The 23,264-nt window shown below is 38.5% G+C and overlaps 1 protein-coding gene across 1 annotated transcript in view; it reads left to right on the plus strand.

Annotated features, from left to right (window-relative positions):
• LOC132558061 (uncharacterized) overlaps window positions 1-18,697 on the plus strand; it is a 30,870-nt gene extending 12,173 nt beyond the window's left edge. Inside the window, exons 2-3 of the mRNA XM_060222584.1 lie at window positions 15,443-15,789; window positions 18,657-18,697. Coding sequence (XP_060078567.1) covers window positions 15,443-15,789; window positions 18,657-18,697 — 388 coding nt within the window. The remainder of the gene's footprint in view (window positions 1-15,442; window positions 15,790-18,656) is intronic.
• Window positions 18,698-23,264: the final 4,567 nt, after the last annotated feature.

Here is a 23,264-nt window from a genome sequence, read left to right on the forward strand (position 1 = left end):
TTTTATTGATCTTCATGCCGGCTGACACACCCACAGCGTGACCTGGCTAAACCGACAACTTGTTACCAAGACATAGGAGTAAGTCTTATAAGAGTTGTCAGCCATTCGTGGCAAGACAACTCGATGAACTATAGCTGGGAGGTCACGGACTTGAACTCATACCTAGGACCATATGTTTTCTTGATAGACATTTGGTTATAGCACATGTATGAAAAGATATGTGACTCGTGCGGCAAAACGAGGAGAGAGAGAAGAGAGAGAGAGAGAGAGGGGGGGGGGGGGGGGGGGGGGGGGGGGGGGGGGGGGGGGGGAGTGAGGGAGGGGAGAGGGAGATAAGGATATATATACATAGAGAGAGAGAGACTGAGAGAGAGACTGACAGACAGACCATAGGCTGGTTTTCGAAACCACAGCGTATAACGGCTAAAGACACAGACACTGAAGTTACACATTCCAGAAATATTTCATGAGCATTTATAAGAGATGTGTGTAATACTGTGTAGATCACGTGTCCTGTAAACGACATCCCTATAGATCATGATCAAGGTGGGTCATAACCCATATTTCAAAAACTTGACCCGACGTGTAACAGGTCGTCTTATCTTCAATGGAAGCAAATTTTGTCATTAACACTTTCAGTGTGAAAAAAAGACTACTGGAAAGTAACCACGACGGGCCAGCTAAATGCTGTTGTCCTCACATCACAATCGATCGAACTCAAACGAAACACTAAAGAAGAACAAAAGTAGCTAGGACACTCTAGAGTGCCACACCTATAACATATGAAAACACCAAGCTAGGATACTGTTGAGCTTCACATCTATAGCATGGTAACATATGAAAACATAAAGCTAGGGCATTAATGAGAACACACCTAGATAAGTCACTATTCAGTGTCAGACCTGTGACATAAGAACACACTTGTTTGGGTCACTATTCAGTGTCACACCTATAACATAAGACCACACCTGTCTGGGACACTATTCTGTGTCACACCTATAACATCAGAACACACCTGTTTGGGACACTAGTGAGTGTCACATAAGAGCACACCTGTCTAGGTCACTAATAAGTGTCACACATATATCACCAGAACACACCTGTTTGGGACACTAGTGAGTGTCACATATATAACATCAGAACACACCTGTCTAGGTCATTAATAAGTGTCACACATATATCAACAGAACACACCTGTTTGGAACAATAGTGAGTGTCACATATATAACATCAGAACACACCTGTCTGGGACACTAGCCAGTGTCACACCTAAAAGATCAGAACACACCTGCCTGGGACACTAGTGAGTGTCACATCTATAACATAAGACCACACCTGTCTGGGACACTATTCTGTGTCACACCTTTAACACCAGAACACACCTGTTTGGGACACTAGTGAGTGTCACATATATAACATCAGAACACACCTGTCTAGGACACTATTCAGTGTCACACCTAAAACATCAGAACACACCTGTCTGGAACACTAGTGTGTGTCACATCTATAACATCAGACCACACCTGTCTGGGACACTATTCTGTGTCACACCTATAACATCAGAACAAACCTGTCTGGGACACTATTCTGTGTCACACCTATAACACCAGAACACACCTGTCTAGGACGATTATGGTGACACTCCTATAACACCAGAACACACCTGTCTAGGACGATAATGAGTGACACACCTAAAACATAAGAATACACCTGTCTAGGACACTATTCTGTGTCACATCTATGACAAAAGACCACACTTGTTTGGGAAACTAGTGAGTGTAACATCTATAACATCAGAACACACCTATTTAGGACGCTAATGAGTGACACACCTATAACATCAGAACACACCTATTTAGGACGCTATTCTGTGTCACACATATAACATCAGAACACACCTGTCTATGACACTATTCTGTGTCACACCTGTAACATAAGAACACACCTGTATGGGACACTAGTGAGTGTCACATATATAACATCAGAACACACCTGTCTAGGACACTAGTGAGTGTCACACAATGGTGATACAGGGACTGGGTAGACACTACCTATATCTGACAATGGTGATACAGGGACTGGGTAGACACTACCTATATCTGACAATGGTGATACAGGGACTGAGTAGACACTACCTATATCTGACATTGGTGATACAGGGACTGGGTAGACACTACCTATATCTGACAATGGTGATACAGGGACTGGGTAGACACTACCTATATCTGACATTGGTGATACAGGGACTGGGTAGACACTACCTATATCTGACATTGGTGATACAGGGACTGGGTAGACACTACCTATATCTGACATTGGTGATACAGGGACTCGGTAGACACTACCTATATCTGACATTGGTGATACAGGGACTGGGTAGACACTACCTATATCTGACATTAGTGATACAGGGACTCGGTAGACACTACCTATATCTGACATTGGTGATACAGGGACTGGGTAGACACTACCTATATCTGACATTGGTGATACAGGGACTGGGTAGACACTATATCTGACTGGTGATATCTACCTATATCTGACATTGGTGATACAGGGACTGGGTAGACACTACCTATATCTGACATTGGTGATACAGGGACTGGGTAGACACTACCTATATCTGACATTGGTGATACAGGACACTACCTATATCTGACTACAGGGACTGGGTAGACACTACCTATATCTGACATTGGTGATACAGGGACTGGGTAGACACTACCTATATCTGACATTGGTGATACAGGGACTGAGTAGACACTACCTATATCTGAGTAGACACTACCTATATCTGACATTGGTGATACAGGGACTCGGTAGACACTACCTATATCTGACATTGGTGATACAGGGACTGAGTAGACACTACCTATATCTGACATTGGTGATACAGGGACTGGGTAGACACTACCTATATCTGACATTAGTGATACAGGGACTGGGTAGACACTACCTATATCTGACATTGGTGATACAGGGACTGGGTAGACACTACCTATATCTGACATTGGTGAGAAGGGGACTGAACATTTAACTTTGTAGTATTTCACATTGAATGCGGAAACACAATAGCTGTCACGGTACACTGGACAGTTAAAAGTATCATGACCTAGTATAAATACATAGTTTTGAAATGGCTGGCTGAATGTGAATAAAAATGTTGACGTGTCATTTAGACCTGTGTTTAAAGGGAACGTACATGCAGCAAAGTGTTAACAAGTGTTTTAAATCCAGAAAACAGCTCTCTTACTATGTGTTTTTTAACACAATAAGGTCGAGGTATTTTGTTTGTTGGTTTGTTTGTATTAGTCAGAGTCGTTTGTACGCAAAATTTATAAACTGTTCAACCAGACAGTTGTCAATTGCAACGATGCGATTTTATTTTAGTGAGATGCCAAATAAAACTGTACTGATTAGACGGACTGTCCTAAACAGATGAGGTACCAAGAAGGATTTCAAAAAGTCCATTACTATAGATATAAGCAAATTGTATAAGTACCCCTTGACCGGCCTCACCGGCCAGTTCGGACATTCTCGCTGTTCCGCTTGGTTTACCGAGCGAAATTTGACTTGTGACCGCATGAAGACACCGCGCGTTACATAATCGTCAGGTGTCGGTGATCTATTTTTGTCAGGCTGAAATACCGTAAAAATCATATATTTTCGTGGGGCACAACTTCGCGGTTTTCCAATAGATATATTTCCGATTTTACTAACTCGACAGTAGATACCTGTATAGTAAATTAATTTCAAAGATCATACGTTTTGGCTTCTTGTTCAAAATATCGAGATCTTTAGGTGAAGTGTTTAGTGTCACATAGAATGTATTTTATGGACCTATGGTGGGGCTCATGACACTTAAAAATGACTAAATACATTTTCATTTGACTCGAAGTTTTCGATATTTTGAAAATCATAAAAACAAATGTAAGGATAAAGTTTGCCAAGTTAAAGTATCACAGGAAAAAAAGAACACAGAAAGGAAAAAAGAAAAAGAACGAATTTTCCTGTAAACCCCTTTATTACTGGGTTATACTTGTAGACTACTCGCAAACGGACAATCTTTAAGAGAACGCAACAGAATTCTATGTTTTGAAAATATGAAATTTAAAATTATGTTTGAGGTTTAGAAATGTATATTTCATCTCTAGATCAATAACAGCCGATCTATATATGGCCAAAATACATTGTGGCGAAATACCGTGGTTTCTGTGGTAAAGAACTGTACTTGTCTATACTAAACACGAAAAAACCGCCATTATCTATCCTTTCGTTACCCTTTCTTTAGTTAAGTTTCAAAGTGTTTATCTAGACCAGATATTGCTGTCTTTTTAGGACAGCAACTTTTATCAACGATAGATGATAACAAAAATCGGTGTGCAGTGACCTTCCCTATTTACGTGGTGATAGCGAGTGTTCTATATATGTGTCCCAGGCTAGGTAAAGTGTCTGTTGACAAACGATGTGTGTTGCTTTGTGTATCGGGTCGAACAACTAATTAGCGATTGAGTGAGACCTCCGGCTTTCAACCACATCCTGATCAGAGACTACTATCAGAGGTTGCCTTCCACGTAACTCTCAATCAGGTTTGATCTCGTCACATGAATGTAGCAATGACTACCCACTGTGCGAGTTGTACCTGGTCGGATACACGTGTCAGAGGCTACCCAAACTGTAGGGTTGCATTTAGTCGGATATACGTATCAGAGGCTACCCGAACTGTAGGGTTGAATTCAGTCGGATTCACGTATCAGAAGCTACCCGAACTGTAGGGTTGCATTTAGTCAGATATACGTATCAGAAGCTACCCGAACTGTAGGGTTGCATTTAGGCGGATATACGTATCAGAGGCTACCCGAACTGTAGGGTTGCATTCAGTCGGATATACGTATCAGAGGCTACCCGAACTGTAGGGTTGCATTCAGTCGGATTCACGTGTCAAAGACTAGCTTCAGTTGGGTACTTGTATCAATGGCTACCCCCTGTAAGGTTGTATTTAGTCGAACCACGTATTAGAGACTACACAAGCTGTAAAGTGTTGTATTGAGTCGGAAACACGTATCAGAGATTAGCCTTAGTGTTAAGTACTGTATATTTATCAGAGGCCGTCCTCTTTAGGGTTGTCGTTAAGTATATGTATCAGAGGCCGTCCTCTTTAGGGTTGTCGTTAAGTATATGTATCAGAGGCCGTCCTCTGTAGGGTTGTATTTGGTCGTTAAGTATATGTATCAGAGGACGTCCTCTATAGGGTTGTCGTTAAGTATATGTATCAGAAGTCGTCCTCTGTAGGGTTGTATTTTGTCGTTAAGTATATGTATCTGAGGCCGTCCTCTGTAGGGTTGTATTTGGTCGTTAAGTATATGTATCAGAGGACGTCCTCTGTAGGGTTGTATTTGGTCGTTAAGTATATGTATCAGAGGACGTCCTCTGTAGGGTTGTATTTGGTCGTTAAGTATATGTATCAGAGGCCGTCCTCTATAGGGTTGTCGTTAAGTATATGTATCAGAAGTCGTCCTCTGTAGGGTTGTATTTTGTCGTTAAGTATATGTATCTGAGGCCGTCCTCTGTAGGGTTGTATTTGGTCGTTAAGTATATGTATCAGAGGACGTCCTCTGTAGGGTTGTATTTGGTCGTTAAGTATATGTATCAGAGGCCGTCCTCTGTAGGGTTGTCGTTAAGTATATGTATCAGAGGACGTCCTCTGTAGGGTTGTATTTGGTCGTTAAGTATATGTATCAGAGGCCGTCCTCTATAGGGTTGTCGTTAAGTATATGTATCAGAGGCCGTCCTCTATAGGGTTGTCGTTAAGTATATGTATCAGAGGCCGTCCTCTTTAGGGTTGTCGTTAAGTATATGTATCAGAGGCCGTCCTCTGTAGGGTTGTATTTGGTCGTTAAGTATATGTATCAGAGGACGTCCTCTGTAGGGTTGTATTTGGTCGTTAAGTATATGTATCAGATTCCATCCTCTGTAGGGTAATATTTTGTCGTTAAGTATATGTATCAGAGGCCGTCCTCTGTAGGGTTGTATTTGGTCGTTAAGTATATGTATCAGAGGCCGTCCTCTGTAGGGTTGTATTTGGTCGTTAAGTATATGTATCAGAGGCCGTCCTCTATAGGGTTGTCGTTAAGTATATGTATCAGAGGCCGTCCTCTTTAGGGTTGTCGTTAAGTATATGTATCAGAGGACGTCCTCTGTAGGGTTGTCGTTAAGTATATGTATCAGAGGCCGTCCTCTGTAGGGTTGTATTTGGTCGTTAAGTATATGTATCAGAGGACGTCCTCTGTAGGGTTGTATTTGGTCGTTAAGTATATGTATCAGAGGACGTCCTCTATAGGGTTGTATTTGGTCGTTAAGTATATGTATCAGAGGCCGTCCTCTATAGGGTTGTATTTGGTCGTTAAGTATATGTATCAGAGGACGTCCTCTGTAGGGTTGTATTTTGTCGTTAAGTATATGTATCAGAGGCCGTCCTCTGTAGGGTTGTATTTGGTCGTTAAGTATATGTATCAGAGGCCGTCCTCTGTAGGGTTGTATTTGGTCGTTAAGTATATGTATCAGAGGCCGTCCTCTTTAGGGTTGTCGTTAAGTATATGTATCAGAGGACGTCCTCTGTAGGGTTGTATTTGGTCGTTAAGTATATGTATCAGAGGCCGTCCTCTGTAGGGTTGTATTTGGTCGTTAAGTATATGTATCAGAGGACGTCCTCTATAGGGTTGTATTTGGTCGTTAAGTATATGTATCAGAGGCCGTCCTCTTTAGGGTTGTCGTTAAGTATATGTATCAGAGGCCGTCCTCTATAGGGTTGTCGTTAAGTATATGTATCAGATTCCATCCTCTGTAGGGTAATATTTTGTCGTTAAGTATATGTATCTGAGGCCGTCCTCTGTAGGGTTGTCGTTAAGTATATGTATCAGAGGCCGTCCTCTGTAGGGTTGTATTTGGTCGTTAAGTATATGTATCAGAGGACGTCCTCTGTAGGGTAATATTTTGTCGTTAAGTATATGTATCTGAGGCCATCCTCTATAGGGTTGTCGTTAAGTATATGTATCAGAGGACGTATATGTATCAGAGTATATGTATCGTCCTCTGTAGGGTTGTCGTTAAGTATATGTATCAGAGGCCGTCCTCTGTAGGGTTGTCGTTAAGTATATGTATCAGAGGCCGTCCTCTGTAGGGTTGTCGTTAAGTATATGTATCAGATTCCATCCTCTGTAGGGTTGTATTTGGTCGTTAAGTATATGTATCAGAGGCCGTCCTCTTTAGGGTTGTATTTGGTCGTTAAGTATATGTATCAGAGGCCGTCCTCTGTAGGGTTGTATTTGGTCGTTAAGTATATGTATCAGAGGCCGTCCTCTTTAGGGTTGTATTTTGTCGTTAAGTATATGTATCAGAGGCCGTCCTCTATAGGGTTGTCGTTAAGTATATGTATCAGAGGACGTCCTCTATAGGGTTGTCGTTAAGTATATGTATCTGAGGCCGTCCTCTTTAGGGTTGTATTTGGTCGTTAAGTATATGTATCAGAGGCCGTCCTCTGTAGGGTTGTATTTGGTCGTTAAGTATATGTATCAGATTCCATCCTCTGTAGGGTAATATTTTGTCGTTAAGTATATGTATCTGAGGCCGTCCTCTGTAGGGTTGTATTTGGTCGTTAAGTATATGTATCAGATTCCATCCTCTGTAGGGTTGTATTTGGTCGTTAAGTATATGTATCAGAAGTCGTCCTCTGTAGGGTTGTATTTTGTCGTTAAGTATATGTATCTGAGGCCGTCCTCTGTAGGGTTGTATTTTGTCGTTAAGTATATGTATCTGAGGCCGTCCTCTGTAGGGTTGTATTTTGTCGTTAAGTATATGTATCAGAGGACGTCCTCTGTAGGGTTGTATTTGGTCGTTAAGTATATGTATCAGAGGCCGTCCTCTGTAGGGTTGTATTTGGTCGTTAAGTATATGTATCAGAGGCCGTCCTCTGTAGGGTTGTATTTGGTCGTTAAGTATATGTATCAGAGGCCGTCCTCTTTAGGGTTGTCGTTAAGTATATGTATCAGAGGCCGTCCTCTGTAGGGTAATATTTTGTCGTTAAGTATATGTATCTGAGGCCGTCCTCTGTAGGGTTGTATTTGGTCGTTAAGTATATGTATCAGAGGCCGTCCTCTGTAGGGTTGTATTTGGTCGTTAAGTATATGTATCTGAGGCCGTCCTCTGTAGGGTTGTATTTGGTCGTTAAGTATACTGGACAAAATAAGTTAAGGATCATAAATTGTGACCATAATATCTTTAAAAATTCAAATCATGTATTGCGGGTAATTGCACTCGTAGTTTCTCCAATATGTACCTAAAGTCATGTCAAAGGTGAAAGCACGTGCATCTGAAGGTCTTGCCGTTCCGCTCTAGTTAACTATGGTGGTGTGAAAAACTGACTGGTCTATTACTACAGAGGAATCTTGCAGGTTTTGATTCTGTTACTTCTAAGCTAAAAAAAGTTGAATTTGGAAACATTTAATCAATTTGTAACGAAAACTTGAAAAACTAATCATGCGAAGACATTTAAATGATATGGAAGCCGCGCGAGGTATAGGGCTCCTTCAAGCTGGTCAAACTCAACGAAATGTGGCGGCACAGCTTCATGTTTCTCAGAGCGTGATTAGTAGGCTATGGAATCGCTATCAACAGACAAATAACGTCCGTCAACGCCCCAGATCTGGACGACCACGCTGTACGACAGCCCGACAGGACAGATTCATTTGCATCACGGCATGACGTCAGCGGTTTTTGAGTGCTCCTGTCTTGAATCTTCAGTTTCAGCGTGCTACAAATCTAAGGATTTCATCCCAGACAATCAGAAACAGACTCCATGCCTCTAATTTACGAGCTAGAAGACCAGCAGTCCGACCAATTTTATCCAGAGGTCATCGACAATCCAGACATCAATGGGCCACTCATCATTTGAATTGGCAATTACGTCATTGGAGAAATGTTATGTTCACAGATGAGTCTAGGTTTTGTGTTGACACACATGACGGTAGGAGGAGGGTATGGAGAACCCAAGGAGAGCGCTATGCAGACTGCTGTGTTGTCCAGCATGATCGCTTTGGTGGTGGGTCAGTGAGGGTTTGGGCAGGGATCAGTGTTGACTTCCATACAGACCTCTACATCATAGACAATGGATCTTTACAGCTGTTCGATACAGGGACGAGATTCTACACCCTATAGTAAGGCCCATTGCAGGAGTTGTTGGCCATGATTTTATTCTGATGGATGATAATGCTTATCCTCACCGTGCTCGTGTGGTCAACGACTATCTTCAACGTGAAGCAATCGTTGCATGGACTGGCCAAGTCGTTCTCCTGATCTGAACCCTATCGAGCATGCTTGGGACACCTTGCAACGCCGGGTTTCAGCTCGACCTAATCCGCCACAGAACCGCCAACAGCTTATGATTGCTCTGCAAGAGGAATGGCAGCGCATCCCACAGATCAGCCACCGACGACTAATAAGGAGCATGTGCAGACGTTGCAGGGCAGTTATTGATGTCAACGGAGGTCATACTGCCTATTAAACTGCCAATTGCAGTTTGATGAGTTTTCCTTGTCTACATGATTAACTTGCTCTACTTCCTCTTACACTTTGATTTCAAGGATGCTGTTACTCAGGGTTATCTGCTCTTGGTAGCAATTACCACAAATGAATTTGTTTTGTGTAATTAAAGACTAAAATGAATGTTCTGTCATTAAAATTTAAAATATAATCATATTATTATTTGTATGTAAAACTGCACTGTTTCAAGTTTATGATCCTTAACTTATTTTGTTCAGTATATATGTATCAGATTCCATCCTCTGTAGGGTAATATTTTGTCGTTAAGTATATGTATCAGAGGCCGTCCTCTATAGGGTTGTCGTTAAGTATATGTATCAGATTCCATCCTCTGTAGGGTTGTATTTGGTCGTTAAGTATATGTATCAGAGGACGTCCTCTGTAGGGTTGTATTTGGTCGTTAAGTATATGTATCAGATTCCATCCTCTGTAGGGTTGTATTTGGTCGTTAAGTATATGTATCAGAGGACGTCCTCTGTAGGGTTGTATTTGGTCGTTAAGTATATGTATCAGAGGACGTCCTCTGTAGGGTTGTATTTGGTCGTTAAGTATATGTATCAGATTCCATCCTCTGTAGGGTTGTATTTGGTCGTTAAGTATATGTATCAGAGGCCGTCCTCTGTAGGGTTGTATTTTGTCGGATACGCATATTAGATACTACCTTCTTTAGAGGTGCTATCAACCGGATACACGTATCAGATTCTACCTTTGTATTCTTGTGTAAAGTCGAATACATGTATCAGAGAACCTCGATGGGGTTGTATTTTGTGGGATACATGTATCACAGACTACCCTGTATTTTGTCTGATACATGTATCAGAGTCTATCTTAACAGGGTTGTATTTTGTCGAATACATGTATCACAGACTACCCTGTATTTTGTCTGATACACGTATCAGAGTCTATCTTAATAGGGTTGCATTTTGTAGGATACACGTATCACAGATTACCCTGTATTTTGTCGAATACATGTATCAGAGACTATCCTGTATTTTGTCGAATACATGTATCACAGTCTACCCTGTATTTTGTCTGATACACGAATCAGAGTCTATATAAATAGGGTTGTATTTTGTCGAATACATGTATCAGAGACTACCCTGTATTTTGTCGGATACATGTATCAGAGACTACCCCAATATGGTGGTATTTTGTGGGATACATGTATTCCTATATGTTGTATTGTATTAGACTAACCTGGGTTGCAACACAGCTTGATAAACTCAACTGGGATGTATTTAGAAAAAAAGGATTGGAGCTGTGAAAAGGTGTTGTGTTTTCTTAAACTATGGTTTAGAAATCCTTTGGATGCGATAATTTACTTGTACAAGGTTGTCACAACTCTATTGTAAAGATTGAAAGAGATACTGAAATGCCCGAATAAAAAGATTAAAATTTTGTGAGTATGAAACTCCCCCATACAACTCACGGTTTTTTAGTAAGGTGTGTCGAGTACGACTGTACCGTGGTAGTCGGGGAAATGTTAGTTTTGTCCCCGCGTGTTTCTGCCGGTAATACACATCACTTTGAGTATGTATATTACACACAAACACACACACCGCGACCTATATCTTCTACTTTACGGCCTGTCCATCGATAACCAGACGGCTAGGTTTAAAGAACGAACTAGACTGCAAGTCAGATGGGATGTACAAACCTTCTTCTCAGGAATAAATTAACTGGCAATCGATTTAGATAAAACCCGGGTAATGTGAAACCATATACGCATAGTAAACATTTACATGTCTACACGTAGAAGTGGATTTCTCACCACCTTTTGTATCATGCCGCTTTGTGCTGACATAGGTTGGTGTAACGTGTAGACTGTATTTCACACGTGGAGTTATAACTCAGACAATTATCCTGTACTACGTGTGACTCATAGAAAGTGATCCTCACAGCCCCTATATATACCATGTTTTACAGAACGCCGTACTAAACCCGCTGTATGGGCTCGTACTAGAACGCTTGGTTTCAATTGTACATTGCTTAGTAAATCTATCAATGCTTCCTTGTTCAGAGAGCTGACCACAGATAATCTCAACACTGGACAGGACACCGCGACCTCTAGCAATCTATTGTATGCATGTGTATTCGTCAACTTGATAAATTCTTGTTGAAAATGATCCAGTGCTGTTACTACACATAAGCACTCGTGCGTATGAAGCTATAAATCGATTCTTTCGTAAGATAGAGAAGTAAATGGTCGTGTATTCTATATACCAGGAACAACAGATAAATATGACAACTCTAAAGTAAAATGGCATCACTCCTATGACGGGAGTTAATCACTGACATGTGTGCGATCTAGAAGTGTATTTATAGACACTAGTAATGATGTCTTGCTATAAACAACACTGTCGGGTTCATGGTACGGATGTGACATTTCAATATATTGTCGTATAAACAGCCAGTCCACTAAGCACTGGAATTACTATGCAGATCTTATGTGACAATGTTTACGCAAAATTTAAGTTTGTATCGACATCAGCACGTTTATATGGGCATTCAAATAAAAAAAATTGAAAACGAACAGATGTATAAAGAAATTTACGTACTTCATTTTCTGCACGTGGAATACTGCAGATTCATTTAAATTACTGTTGCTTTATTCCAATATTCATGAGGTTATCAAACTATGTAAATATCAGGAGTCATGCTTCAACAGAAACGGCTCACCCATATTTTTTCAAAAGAGAGGAAACAATGCCGGTTTACAATGGACACATTACAGTACTTATATTGAATAGTGATATTTGTTGAACACAATACAGTACTGATGTTAAATAGTGAGATTTGTTGAACACAATACAGCACTGATGTTAAATAGTGATATTTGTTGAACACAATACAGTACTGATGTTAAATAGTGATATTTATTGAACACATTACGGTACTGATGTTAAATAGTGATATTTGTTGGACACATTACGGTACTGATGTTAAATAGTGATATTTGTTGGACACAATACAGTACTGATATTAAATAGTGATATTTGTTGGACACATTACGGTACTGATGTTAAATAGTGATATTTGTTGGACACAATACAGTACTGATGTTAAATAGTGATATTTGTTGGACACATTACGGTACTGATATTAAATAGTGATATTTGTTGAACACTACGATACTGATGTTAGATAGTGACATTTGTTGAACACATTACAGTAATGATGTTAAATAGTGATATATGTTGAACACAATACAGTACTGATATTAAAAAGTGATATTTGTTGGACACATTACGGTACTGATGTTAAATAGTGATATTTGTTGGACACAATACAGTACTGATGTTAAATAGTGATGTTTGTTGGACACATTACGGTACTGATATTAAATAGTGATATTTGTTGAACATAATACAGTACTGATGTTAAATAGTGATATTTGTTGGACACATTACGGTACTGATATTAAATAGTGATACTTATTGGACACGTTATGGTACTGATATTAAATAGTGATATTTGTTGGACACAATACGGTACTGATATTAAATAGTGATATTTGTTGGACACAATACGGTACTGATATCAAATAGTGATATTTGTTGGACACATTACGGTACTGATATTAAACAGTGATATTTGTTGGACACAATACGGTACTGATATTGAATAGTGATATTTGTTGGACATATTACGGTACTGATATCAAATAGTGATATTTGTTGAACACTACGATACTGATGTTAAATAGTGATGTTTGTTGAACACAATACAGTACTGATGTTAAATAGTGATATTTTTTGGACACATTACGGTACTGATATTAAATAGTGATATTTGTTGGACACAATACAGTACTGATGTTAAATAGTGATGTTTGTTGGACATATTACGGTACTGATGTTAAATAGTGATATTTGTTGAACACATTACGGTACTGATATTAAATAGTGATATTTATTGGACACGTTATGGTACTGATATTAAATAGTGATATTTGTTGGACACATTACGGTACTGATGTTAAATAGTGATATTTTTTGGACACATTACGGTACTGATATTAAATAGTGATATTTGTTGGACACATTACGGTACTGATATTAAATAGTGATATTTGTTGGACACAATACGGTACTGATATTGAATAGTGATATTTTTTGGACACATTACGGTACTGATATTAAATAGTGATATTTGTTGAACACTACGATACTGATGTTAAATAGTGATGTTTGTTGAACACAATACAGTACTGATGTTAAATAGTGATATTTTTTGGACACATTACGGTACTGATATTAAATAGTGATATTTGTTGGACACAATACAGTACTGATGTTAAATAGTGATGTTTGTTGGACATATTACGGTACTGATGTTAAATAGTGATATTTGTTGAACACATTACGGTACTGATATTAAATAGTGATATTTGTTGAACACATTACGGTACTGATATTAGATAGTGATATTTGTTGGACACAATACGGTACTGATATTAGATAGTGATATTTGTTGGACACATTACGGTACTGATATTAGATAGTGATATTTGTTGGACACATTACGGTACTGATGTTAAATAGTGATATTTGTTGGACACATTACGGTACTGATATTAAATAGTGATATTTGTTGGACACATTACGGTACTGATGTTAAATAGTGATATTTGTTGGACACATTACGGTACTGATATTAAATAGTGATATTTGTTGGACACAATACGGTACTGATGTTAAATAGTGATATTTGTTGGACACATTACGGTACTGATATTAAATAGTGATATTTGTTGGACACATTACGGTACTGATGTTAAATAGTGATATTTGTTGGACACATTACGGTACTGATATTAAATAGTGATATTTGTTGGACACATTACGGTACTGATGTTAAATAGTGATATTTGTTGGACACAATACAGTACTGATGTTAAATAGTGATATTTGTTGGACACATTACGGTACTGATGTTAAATAGTGATATTTGTTGGACACATTACGGTACTGATATTAAATAGTGATATTTGTTGGACACATTACGGTACTGATGTTAAATAGTGATATTTGTTGGACACATTACGGTACTGATATTAAATAGTGATATTTGTTGAACACAGATGTTGTTATTTGAAGGCATGAATATCTTTTCCAGAAGTTTTTTTTGTAACAACGCTTACTTTTTGGCGATTTCTCTCGAATGCGGACAATTTTTTAACATTTGAATGTCTGAAGTGGGCTTCTATAGAGGGAGTATCGCATATAACATTGTACTCTAGTTCACTTGACAAACGCTTTACCGAAAGATCTAAAGAGAAATTTCTTCAGTCGAGACGGTACAGAGAAGGAATTAATTTTGGGAGTTTTTATATTGATATGATTATGTTGCTCATAAATGAGACATTTGTGTGAGGTCGTAATTCTCCACAATAACAGTCCATTCCATGCCCATATGTATCCCTATCAAATATTGTGATCTCTCTATCATAACAGTGGATTTCTCTACATTGAAAATACACCATCTCCCATCCGCATCCTCGATATTCCATGGGTTAACCATCATTTTCGCTCTCTGCAACCCTGCAATATATCATTGCAAAAGTGAAGGTTCCTTGAGCGCCACCTTGTGGACAAGACGAAAAGACTAGTTTGATCTTCTGATGTATATCACACGAATCTCGAGGTCGCATAACATTGTGTTGTAATGGGTTTGAAGTTGGGTGTAGATCCTATGTAAACTTCAAAAGGAGCGATTTTGCCAGAACACATTCCAGGGGTGCAGAGAGTGAACGTGGTCGTAACCCCTGGAGTATCGAGGATGATTCCAGGGGTGCAGAGAGTGAAAGTGATCGTAACCCCTGGGGTATCGAGGTTGGTTCCAGCGGTGCAGAGAGTGAAAGTGATCGTAACCCCTGGGGTATCGAGGTTGGTTCCAACGGTGCAGAGAATGAAAGTGATCGTAACCCCTGGGGTATCGAGGTTGGTTCCAACGGTGCAGAGAGTGAAAGTGATCGTAACCCCTGGGGTATCGAGGTTGGTTCCAGCGGTGCAGAGAGTGAAAGTGATCGTAACCCCTGGGGTATGGAGGATGGTTCCAACGGTGCAGAGAGTGAAAGTGATCGTAACCCCTGGGGTATCGAGGTTGGTTCCAGCGGTGCAGAGAGTGAAAGTGATCGTAACCCCTGGGGTATGGAGGATGGTTCCAACGGTGCAGAGAGTGAAAGTGATCGTAACCCCTGGGGTATCGAGGATGGTTCCAGGGGTGCATAGAGTAAAAGTGATCGTAACCCCTGGGGTATTGAGAAGGGTTCAAGGGGTGCAGAAAGCGAAGGCGGTCGTTACCCATGGAGTATCGAGGATGTTCCCATCCGTTGAAAAGCTTTTTCAGTTTCAAACCAATATTCCGTCATGATTTAACTTGTTAATGTACAGTTGTCAACGTTCTATTTATGACATAGGAACAAGAAAAGCCAGCAGAAGAATGGCAGTTCCTTGCATCTTGTCTGCTTCTGTTTCTTTGTTACGATAAAAATCATTTGCGAACTAATATTACACACATTTCGAATGTCGGTTGTACCTTTTGCATAAATAATAGTGTCCATGATGAGACCTCTGCTGTTGATGTCAAGACTGAAGTCAGAATGTCCTTGTGAAGTTTGCATTGTCGCCGCCATCTTGAAACGAACCCTTCGGATCATATACACGATGGGTAACAAACAAGGTCCTTAAATTTCTAACAAAAAATAACAAAGTAAATACATTTGAAAAGCTAGTTTATCAATCGCCCGCTGTCCACATAGTTCTAAAAAAAATACAGAACACATGGTGCCTTACACGAATTATTACATGAAAAACAAACCAAAACATCATATTTGGTCGATGAACGAACCAGGAAGATACGCGCGTCCAGACCAATAGAAAAATCGTTTAAATGTCACGTCAATATTATTGTAATGTGTCAGACTGGCCCACTTTGTTACGCTGACCACTCACGACATGTCACATACATTCGTGTATTTACATCAGCAATACTGACTTGATTGGTCTGACTCGCGTGCAGCTAATAATATTCGTTATATGTTTGAGGTGAAACGTTTATGACAATTAGCAGTCATGGGGATATGGCCAGATAACGAACATTTCGGGAAAAAAGGAACTGGACCCAGTTTACAGCTTTTAAAGTCTTCGATAGGAAATTAAAGTAAATAAATAAATGTTATTCCCCGTAATCAATACGTAACATGTTCTTTTATCGATGACGCCCAAAATTAAACCGTTACCATGACAATCATACCAGTCATCATAATATGTTTTATTAGATATTTTCTCCGAGGTGGGGTAGTCTAAGAAATGGGGGGTATTATATATATTGAAGATATTATATCACGTGTAAATAAGACACAAGAGCATGCGGGTACTGAAAATATCATAGTAAGTGTGTATTTAGAAAATGATAAAATTGTGTACTGCGGATATAATTGCACATGTGTACTAAGGATATGGTTACACATGTGTTGAGGATATGGTTACACATGTGTACTAAGGATATGGTTACACATGTGTTGAGGATATGGTTACACATGTGTACTGAGGATATTATTACACATGTGTTGGGGATATGATTACATATGTGTACTGAGGATATGGTTACACATGTGTACTGATGATATTATTACACATGTGTTGGGGATATGATTACACGTGTGTACTGATGATATTATTACACATGTACTGAGGATGTGATTACACATGTGTTCTGAGAATATAATTACACATGTGTACTGAGGATATGATTACACATGTGAACTGGGGACATGTTTACACATATGTACTGAGGATATGATTACACATGTGTACTGGGGACATAGTTACACATATGTACTGAGGATATGATTACACATATGTACTGGGGATATGGTTACACATATGTACTGTTGATATGATTACACATGTGTACTGAGGATATGATTACCCTTGTGTACTGTTGATATGATTACACATGTGTACTGGGGATATTGTTACACATGTGTTCTGAGGATATGATTAAACATTTGCACTGAGACTGTGATAAAACCTCTGTATTGATTTAGTAAATAATACGTTTCTACGGGAGTATTACTGATCTTGGGTAATAAAGATGTTATGACACGTGTAATAGTGTAATCAGGATATGACAAGATCTGTTTATTAAGGATATGATATAACATGTATGTTGATGACACAACTGTTGCGTACATTTTGACTTATAACATGGACAGCAGTCATCGTCTTCACGTCCTCTTTACTTACACAAAGTCACGTTCTGCAGCATGCTTATCATTCATATATATACGAGAAGACGATTGTATGTTTTCTTTAAATAATGATCAGACTAGAAATAGATGAGGAATGCTGGTTCAGACACATAAACCGGTATACACCGAATCCCTTCGGATCAATAATGAATGCATTTTGCATGATTTCGTGTGAAAGACATGCACACATTGAATCGGTCCAGACGATTGCCTAGTTTTCGGTAACAGCGGAAATTACTGTGCGATTCTGGTAAAGACAACGGACACGGTTCCGGATTGACGTTGTTTAACGACGTAAGCAATTTTCTATTCATTACAAAATTAGTAGTTTTTCTGTCATCCCTGAAATATTTATCATATATGGAGCGATACGCACTGTCGTCTGTTCGAAAGGACTGTAAGGTGCTCCATACAGATCATATAAAATTGTTTAAGATGCAAACGTTTTGAAGACTCACCTCTAGGTTAAATAAATGTAAGTCAAAAATGTCCTACGCCAAACAGGAATTACTGCAGTTATCTGTCTTGAACATCGGAATACCGTAAATGAGGAATTTTCAATACCTGTGTTATAGAGGTTTTATAATGTATATATAAGTTCATATGGCATTTATTTCCCTTTAATTCACGGTCGAGGATGTGACGTATCATTTCCCTTTAATTCACGGTCGAGGATGTGACGTAGAAGAATTATTACCTAAGATACACGACAAGGTATTCTTGTCCACATACAGACCGTCTTATTGATTCTCAGTTGTCTTCATTTTACATTTCCTGCAGAGAAAACTTGTTTTTCTTGAAGACAAGAAGGACGTTCGTGAATCAGGAGCATGCGAGGAATAGTCCCAATTATAGATGGACCGTGAAACAATACGCAAATACCCACGTCGGATAGTGTTCATCGGGAAAATGGGAACATAAAACGTATTCTATGTAAAGAAGCATTTGCCAGTAAATTGGTAGAAATCTGAAATTGTCACCTAATGATGTACACCCTGTATCTGATTTGAACGTCCCCGAGTTGGACGGTTTTCCACAGACTGTAGAAACGGACACCTTTTAACACAACCTTGACACATGTTTGGGAACAGTACGACAAACATTATTCCGTAACAATACACGACTGTGTATCTCATCTGCAGCAATAAAAACATTGACCGCGAAGTGACGCAGTATAAGTTTCATCTGTTACAAATGTACAGCTTGTTGGGATTAAAAATAAGTGTTGTGGAAAGTTTAGAAGAATGCGTTAAATCTGCACCTTCTTGTATTTCATTACCAAAATATCGCCAGAGTCGTTGTTTTTCTGTTTTAGGCACTTGTTCAAACGTTGTACCCGGGGATCTTTAGTGATTTCTGGTGGAGTGCTTTTGTTTGTAAACGTGCGCGTGATATGAAGTGCGAAGAGAAGAAGAACTTAAATTGCTAATGGATACACTAACATTTTAACAAGATACTTTATATAATTTCGACATCAATTTCGCCCATAAAAACAACATTTTATATGTTGTACTTTATTCCACTTAACTCGATTTCATGAACAACATGTTTCGGCTATCTATGGGAATGTCTTACACATTCTTTTCTCAAGGTGTATCATCAGATCGGCGTTACAAAGACGGCTAGTAGTGCATGACGTCTGAAAGAGGTGCCTGCCAAAATAGAGACGTTGGAACTGGAATTACAATTCATTAGATATTCAAGGGCCTATTCCCATTATCACGATTTTCGTGCAAGAAGTCGTCAAACTCACAACAACGATTTTCAAAAGACGTAGATTCATGAAAATTATGGGAATGTTTTACGGCGAGATGAAACTGGACGTGTTTGATGTTCCTTAGTCCTATTGGTTTCGTTGTTGTATATCGTGTTTTCATTTGAGAACGTGACATTACTTACTTGAATTGACCAAAATATACATATCGGGTGTCGTCGATGAAGCAGAAGACGTTTACTCTTCCGGAACACCTAATCTTATTCTCCTTTTTTAAGACTCTCCATGTAAATATTTATATTTTGTTCCAGTATTATTGGACTTGAATTTGGATTATGATTATATTAACATGTTGGTATTTTCTTGATTTCTTTTACTTCTAGTCATAAGTTTTGCAAATGACCCTACTATACATATAAAACAACTTCAGCTGATTTGTGTGGTTTGAAAGGTATGTCTTTAGCTTTCACTTATTTACACAGGTCATCATCCTTTCTGCTATAAAATTATATAGATACATTAATTTGAACTTTTTACAAAAACTTTACAGAAAAGTGTTGATGGACTTTGACCTTTGACCAGGTGACCCTACAACCAAGAACAGAATCTCTGCAACATTTCCTTAAACTTTCAAATGTATATACAAAAAGTTGAAGTTTTTAAAATTTTTATTGTTATTTTAATAATATGGCTCCGTCCAGATATCCCTGTATACCTGAAGACTAAGTGGTACATACTGAAATGATACGTATTTCACTATTTTTGCCCCACGCCATGAAGGCAGAGGATTGAGAACACAAGTTTTGCCTCATCATCTTTTGATGCTGATGACCACGTTAGGTTTGAATCGGCTCAGCGGTTCTTAAGAAGATGCTCAAAATCTGAAAAATCAATGGCCGCTGGACTATGCTCGAAGGACAAAAGGCTCACTTATCCTCAAAAGTCGCTATGTAAAGCAGTCTGGTGTTGTATCCACACTATGATCAAGTAATATGATTTCGAAAATAGACCCATTGCATTATCTCCATGTTATAGGAAAACTTGATACAAAACATATTTCCCAACGTTGTCATTCATATACCATATTTCAGGAAAAAATCCGCTTAGTGTACTGGGATTAAAATAACTGGTTCCTTTTTTCATCGTCAACATCACCACATCGCAATGATCTAAGCAAGCGTCAATGGATGAACAATTATTGTAATATAATGAATAGTTTATGCCTATTCCGAATATCAAGCCACACAATTTTAAGTGATGCAATTTCATCCTTGTAACCCTTCTTTTTTCTGTTGAAGCTAATATTTTAACTTGTGAAATATTTACATCATATCGAGCATTTACACCAATCACAATTAAAATCGCCTGTGTAGTTTGTGTCCTCAACGTTTTCAGTACTTAGGTTTATAGTTATCCGCTCAACTTTCTATTTCACATGCAGAATAAAGCAACATAGACTATATCTGATAATGGGAGTTCCTTTATTTGGTTGTTAAAGACGACATACAGAAAAATAACGAAATACCTTACATTTTCAACTTTCATCGCAATGTGAAGGAAACATTATATCTTGATGATACAAGCATATGTCGAGATGAAGCCAACGCCAGATGCACATTTCTTACGCTGTTTTTGAATGCTTGGGATGAAGTCGTGCGCTGAGCGATCTCTTGTTATCGAGTGTTTCATGTATCACTACATGATTGCAGAACAACAGGTGCTTTTTCAGTGTTTACAAAACATTTATTCATAAAGAAGTTAATTATATCGCCATGTGTTATTGGACTGGAGAAAAAAGTATGTTCACGATTTTCGGTCATGAAAGCTTGAATATAGGTTAAGAATATAATATTAAGTTTTCCAGTTTCCTTACGTATCAAATGCGTCAGACTGTCAAATGAAATATGGGTTTATACTTATTAATTTCTAGCCATGTTTTATTTTGTTTGATAAACGAATGCGTGCGACTGACTCTTAATTCTAAGCTAACTATGCCAGGCATGTTTTGGGCAATGCTACATTCCTCTCATTTTATCATATGGTATTGCACACTCCCTACTATCGACATTTGTCATTATTTATGCCCTTTTACAATAAATAAAGAGAAAACAGCAGCCTACGTCATTCTCGTGAGCGCTACTTCCGGTCTAGACACCACACACTTCCGATAGTTTCCCTCGTGCAGGCAGCTCGACACTCGATATCTCCCACCTCTTTATTCACTGTTAACCTGATACAAAAAATGAGAAAAATCTCAAGTTTCTCTTTCGACATTCCTTGATAACCCAACCGTCACGCTCCCGATTGAACTGCACCCATGTTAGATAGTATTGACTTGCTGCAAAAGTTAGCAAGACATGGAACAGAATACCGAACTGCAGAAATGTGAAGGGTCATACCGGTATGATGACAGGGAATTTTTATTTGTAAATAATTGAATGAATGCTCGGAAATGACAGAGATATTACGCTGTATGTTTTTATTGTTTTTAGCTTATTAAAGCTATAGATTTTTTTTGTCGTCAATTCTATGGTGGTATGCAATAACGGGGTTTCGATTACGACACCACGTAGTATCGAACGTCTACGTAAGTGTGAGGAACGACAACTATGGGTAGAAATTTGTGTAAGAGATGTTTTGACAGGGAATTTTTATTTGTAAATAATTGAATGTAATTTAGATGACAGAGATATTACATCTATTTACCTCAAAATACTGAATAAATCGGAAGATTATAACATGATTATAAGACATTGACATACAAAATTTCAGTTTTCTATATGTTTAGAAAAATGAACAAGTAACGCTAGTGTTATTATCCGTGATCGACAGTGATCATTGTAAATAAAATGCGTTGTTCGTTGAAAATTAATGGATTACCCAACAAAAAGAATCATCGTTTTATCAAAACAAAATAAAAATGCAGCAATAAGGTCACGCAAAATCAATTAGTAGCTACTTCATGAATCCTTCTCCTATATTATGTCAAGATAAACAATAACTCTTTTTTTACGAACTCCGTTTGTTCCTGACGCTTGAAACTTATAATGAACATAGCCGTGCAAGCGTTTGGGTGACGTTTATGTTGCTGAACAAGAAAGATAGCGGGCACAAACTGGAAGACACATTTGGAAATTTTAACAAACAATGATGTAAAGAAAACGAAAACAAGGATTAAGCTGACTCATTAGAGCTTGTAAACAACACAGAAGGATTGAATAAGTTTGAACTGTAACGGTGATACGAATCGCGCCATGCTTGGCAAAAACTGCAATGAAAATTGCTATTTAATGACTCCTGCTAATGTTCAGCCGTTTTGAATTATAGCTTTGAAAACACTTGTAGAAATATTGAATACAGTATAGACAAGCTTTCTAATGAAAAAATTAACTTAAAATTGAATATGAAAAATTGAATGTACTTGAGTTTGCAAGGATCCTTGGATTTATAGGGTTGCACTGAAAGCCCAACCACGCATCCTCTCATTAGTGCAGATAAAGGTCCTCTGTACTTGGACCCACCGGCGTCATGAAATGCCTTTTTTTTTATAAATAACCTAGCAAATGACATATTCAAGAAAATTAGGAGTATTTACAATAAACTGACCAAGACATGTTATAATTTGTAGACAAAAAATAAAAATGGTGTAGAATTCAATAAACCACACACTGCGCATTGCAATCCAATGGCCAGCCA

This window comes from Ylistrum balloti, unplaced genomic scaffold (assembly GCF_031769215.1).
Source record: "Ylistrum balloti isolate Yb309-2 unplaced genomic scaffold, AGI_CSIRO_Ybal_v1 Utg370752, whole genome shotgun sequence".
In the NCBI taxonomy this organism is placed as follows: domain Eukaryota; kingdom Metazoa; phylum Mollusca; class Bivalvia; order Pectinida; family Pectinidae; genus Ylistrum; species Ylistrum balloti.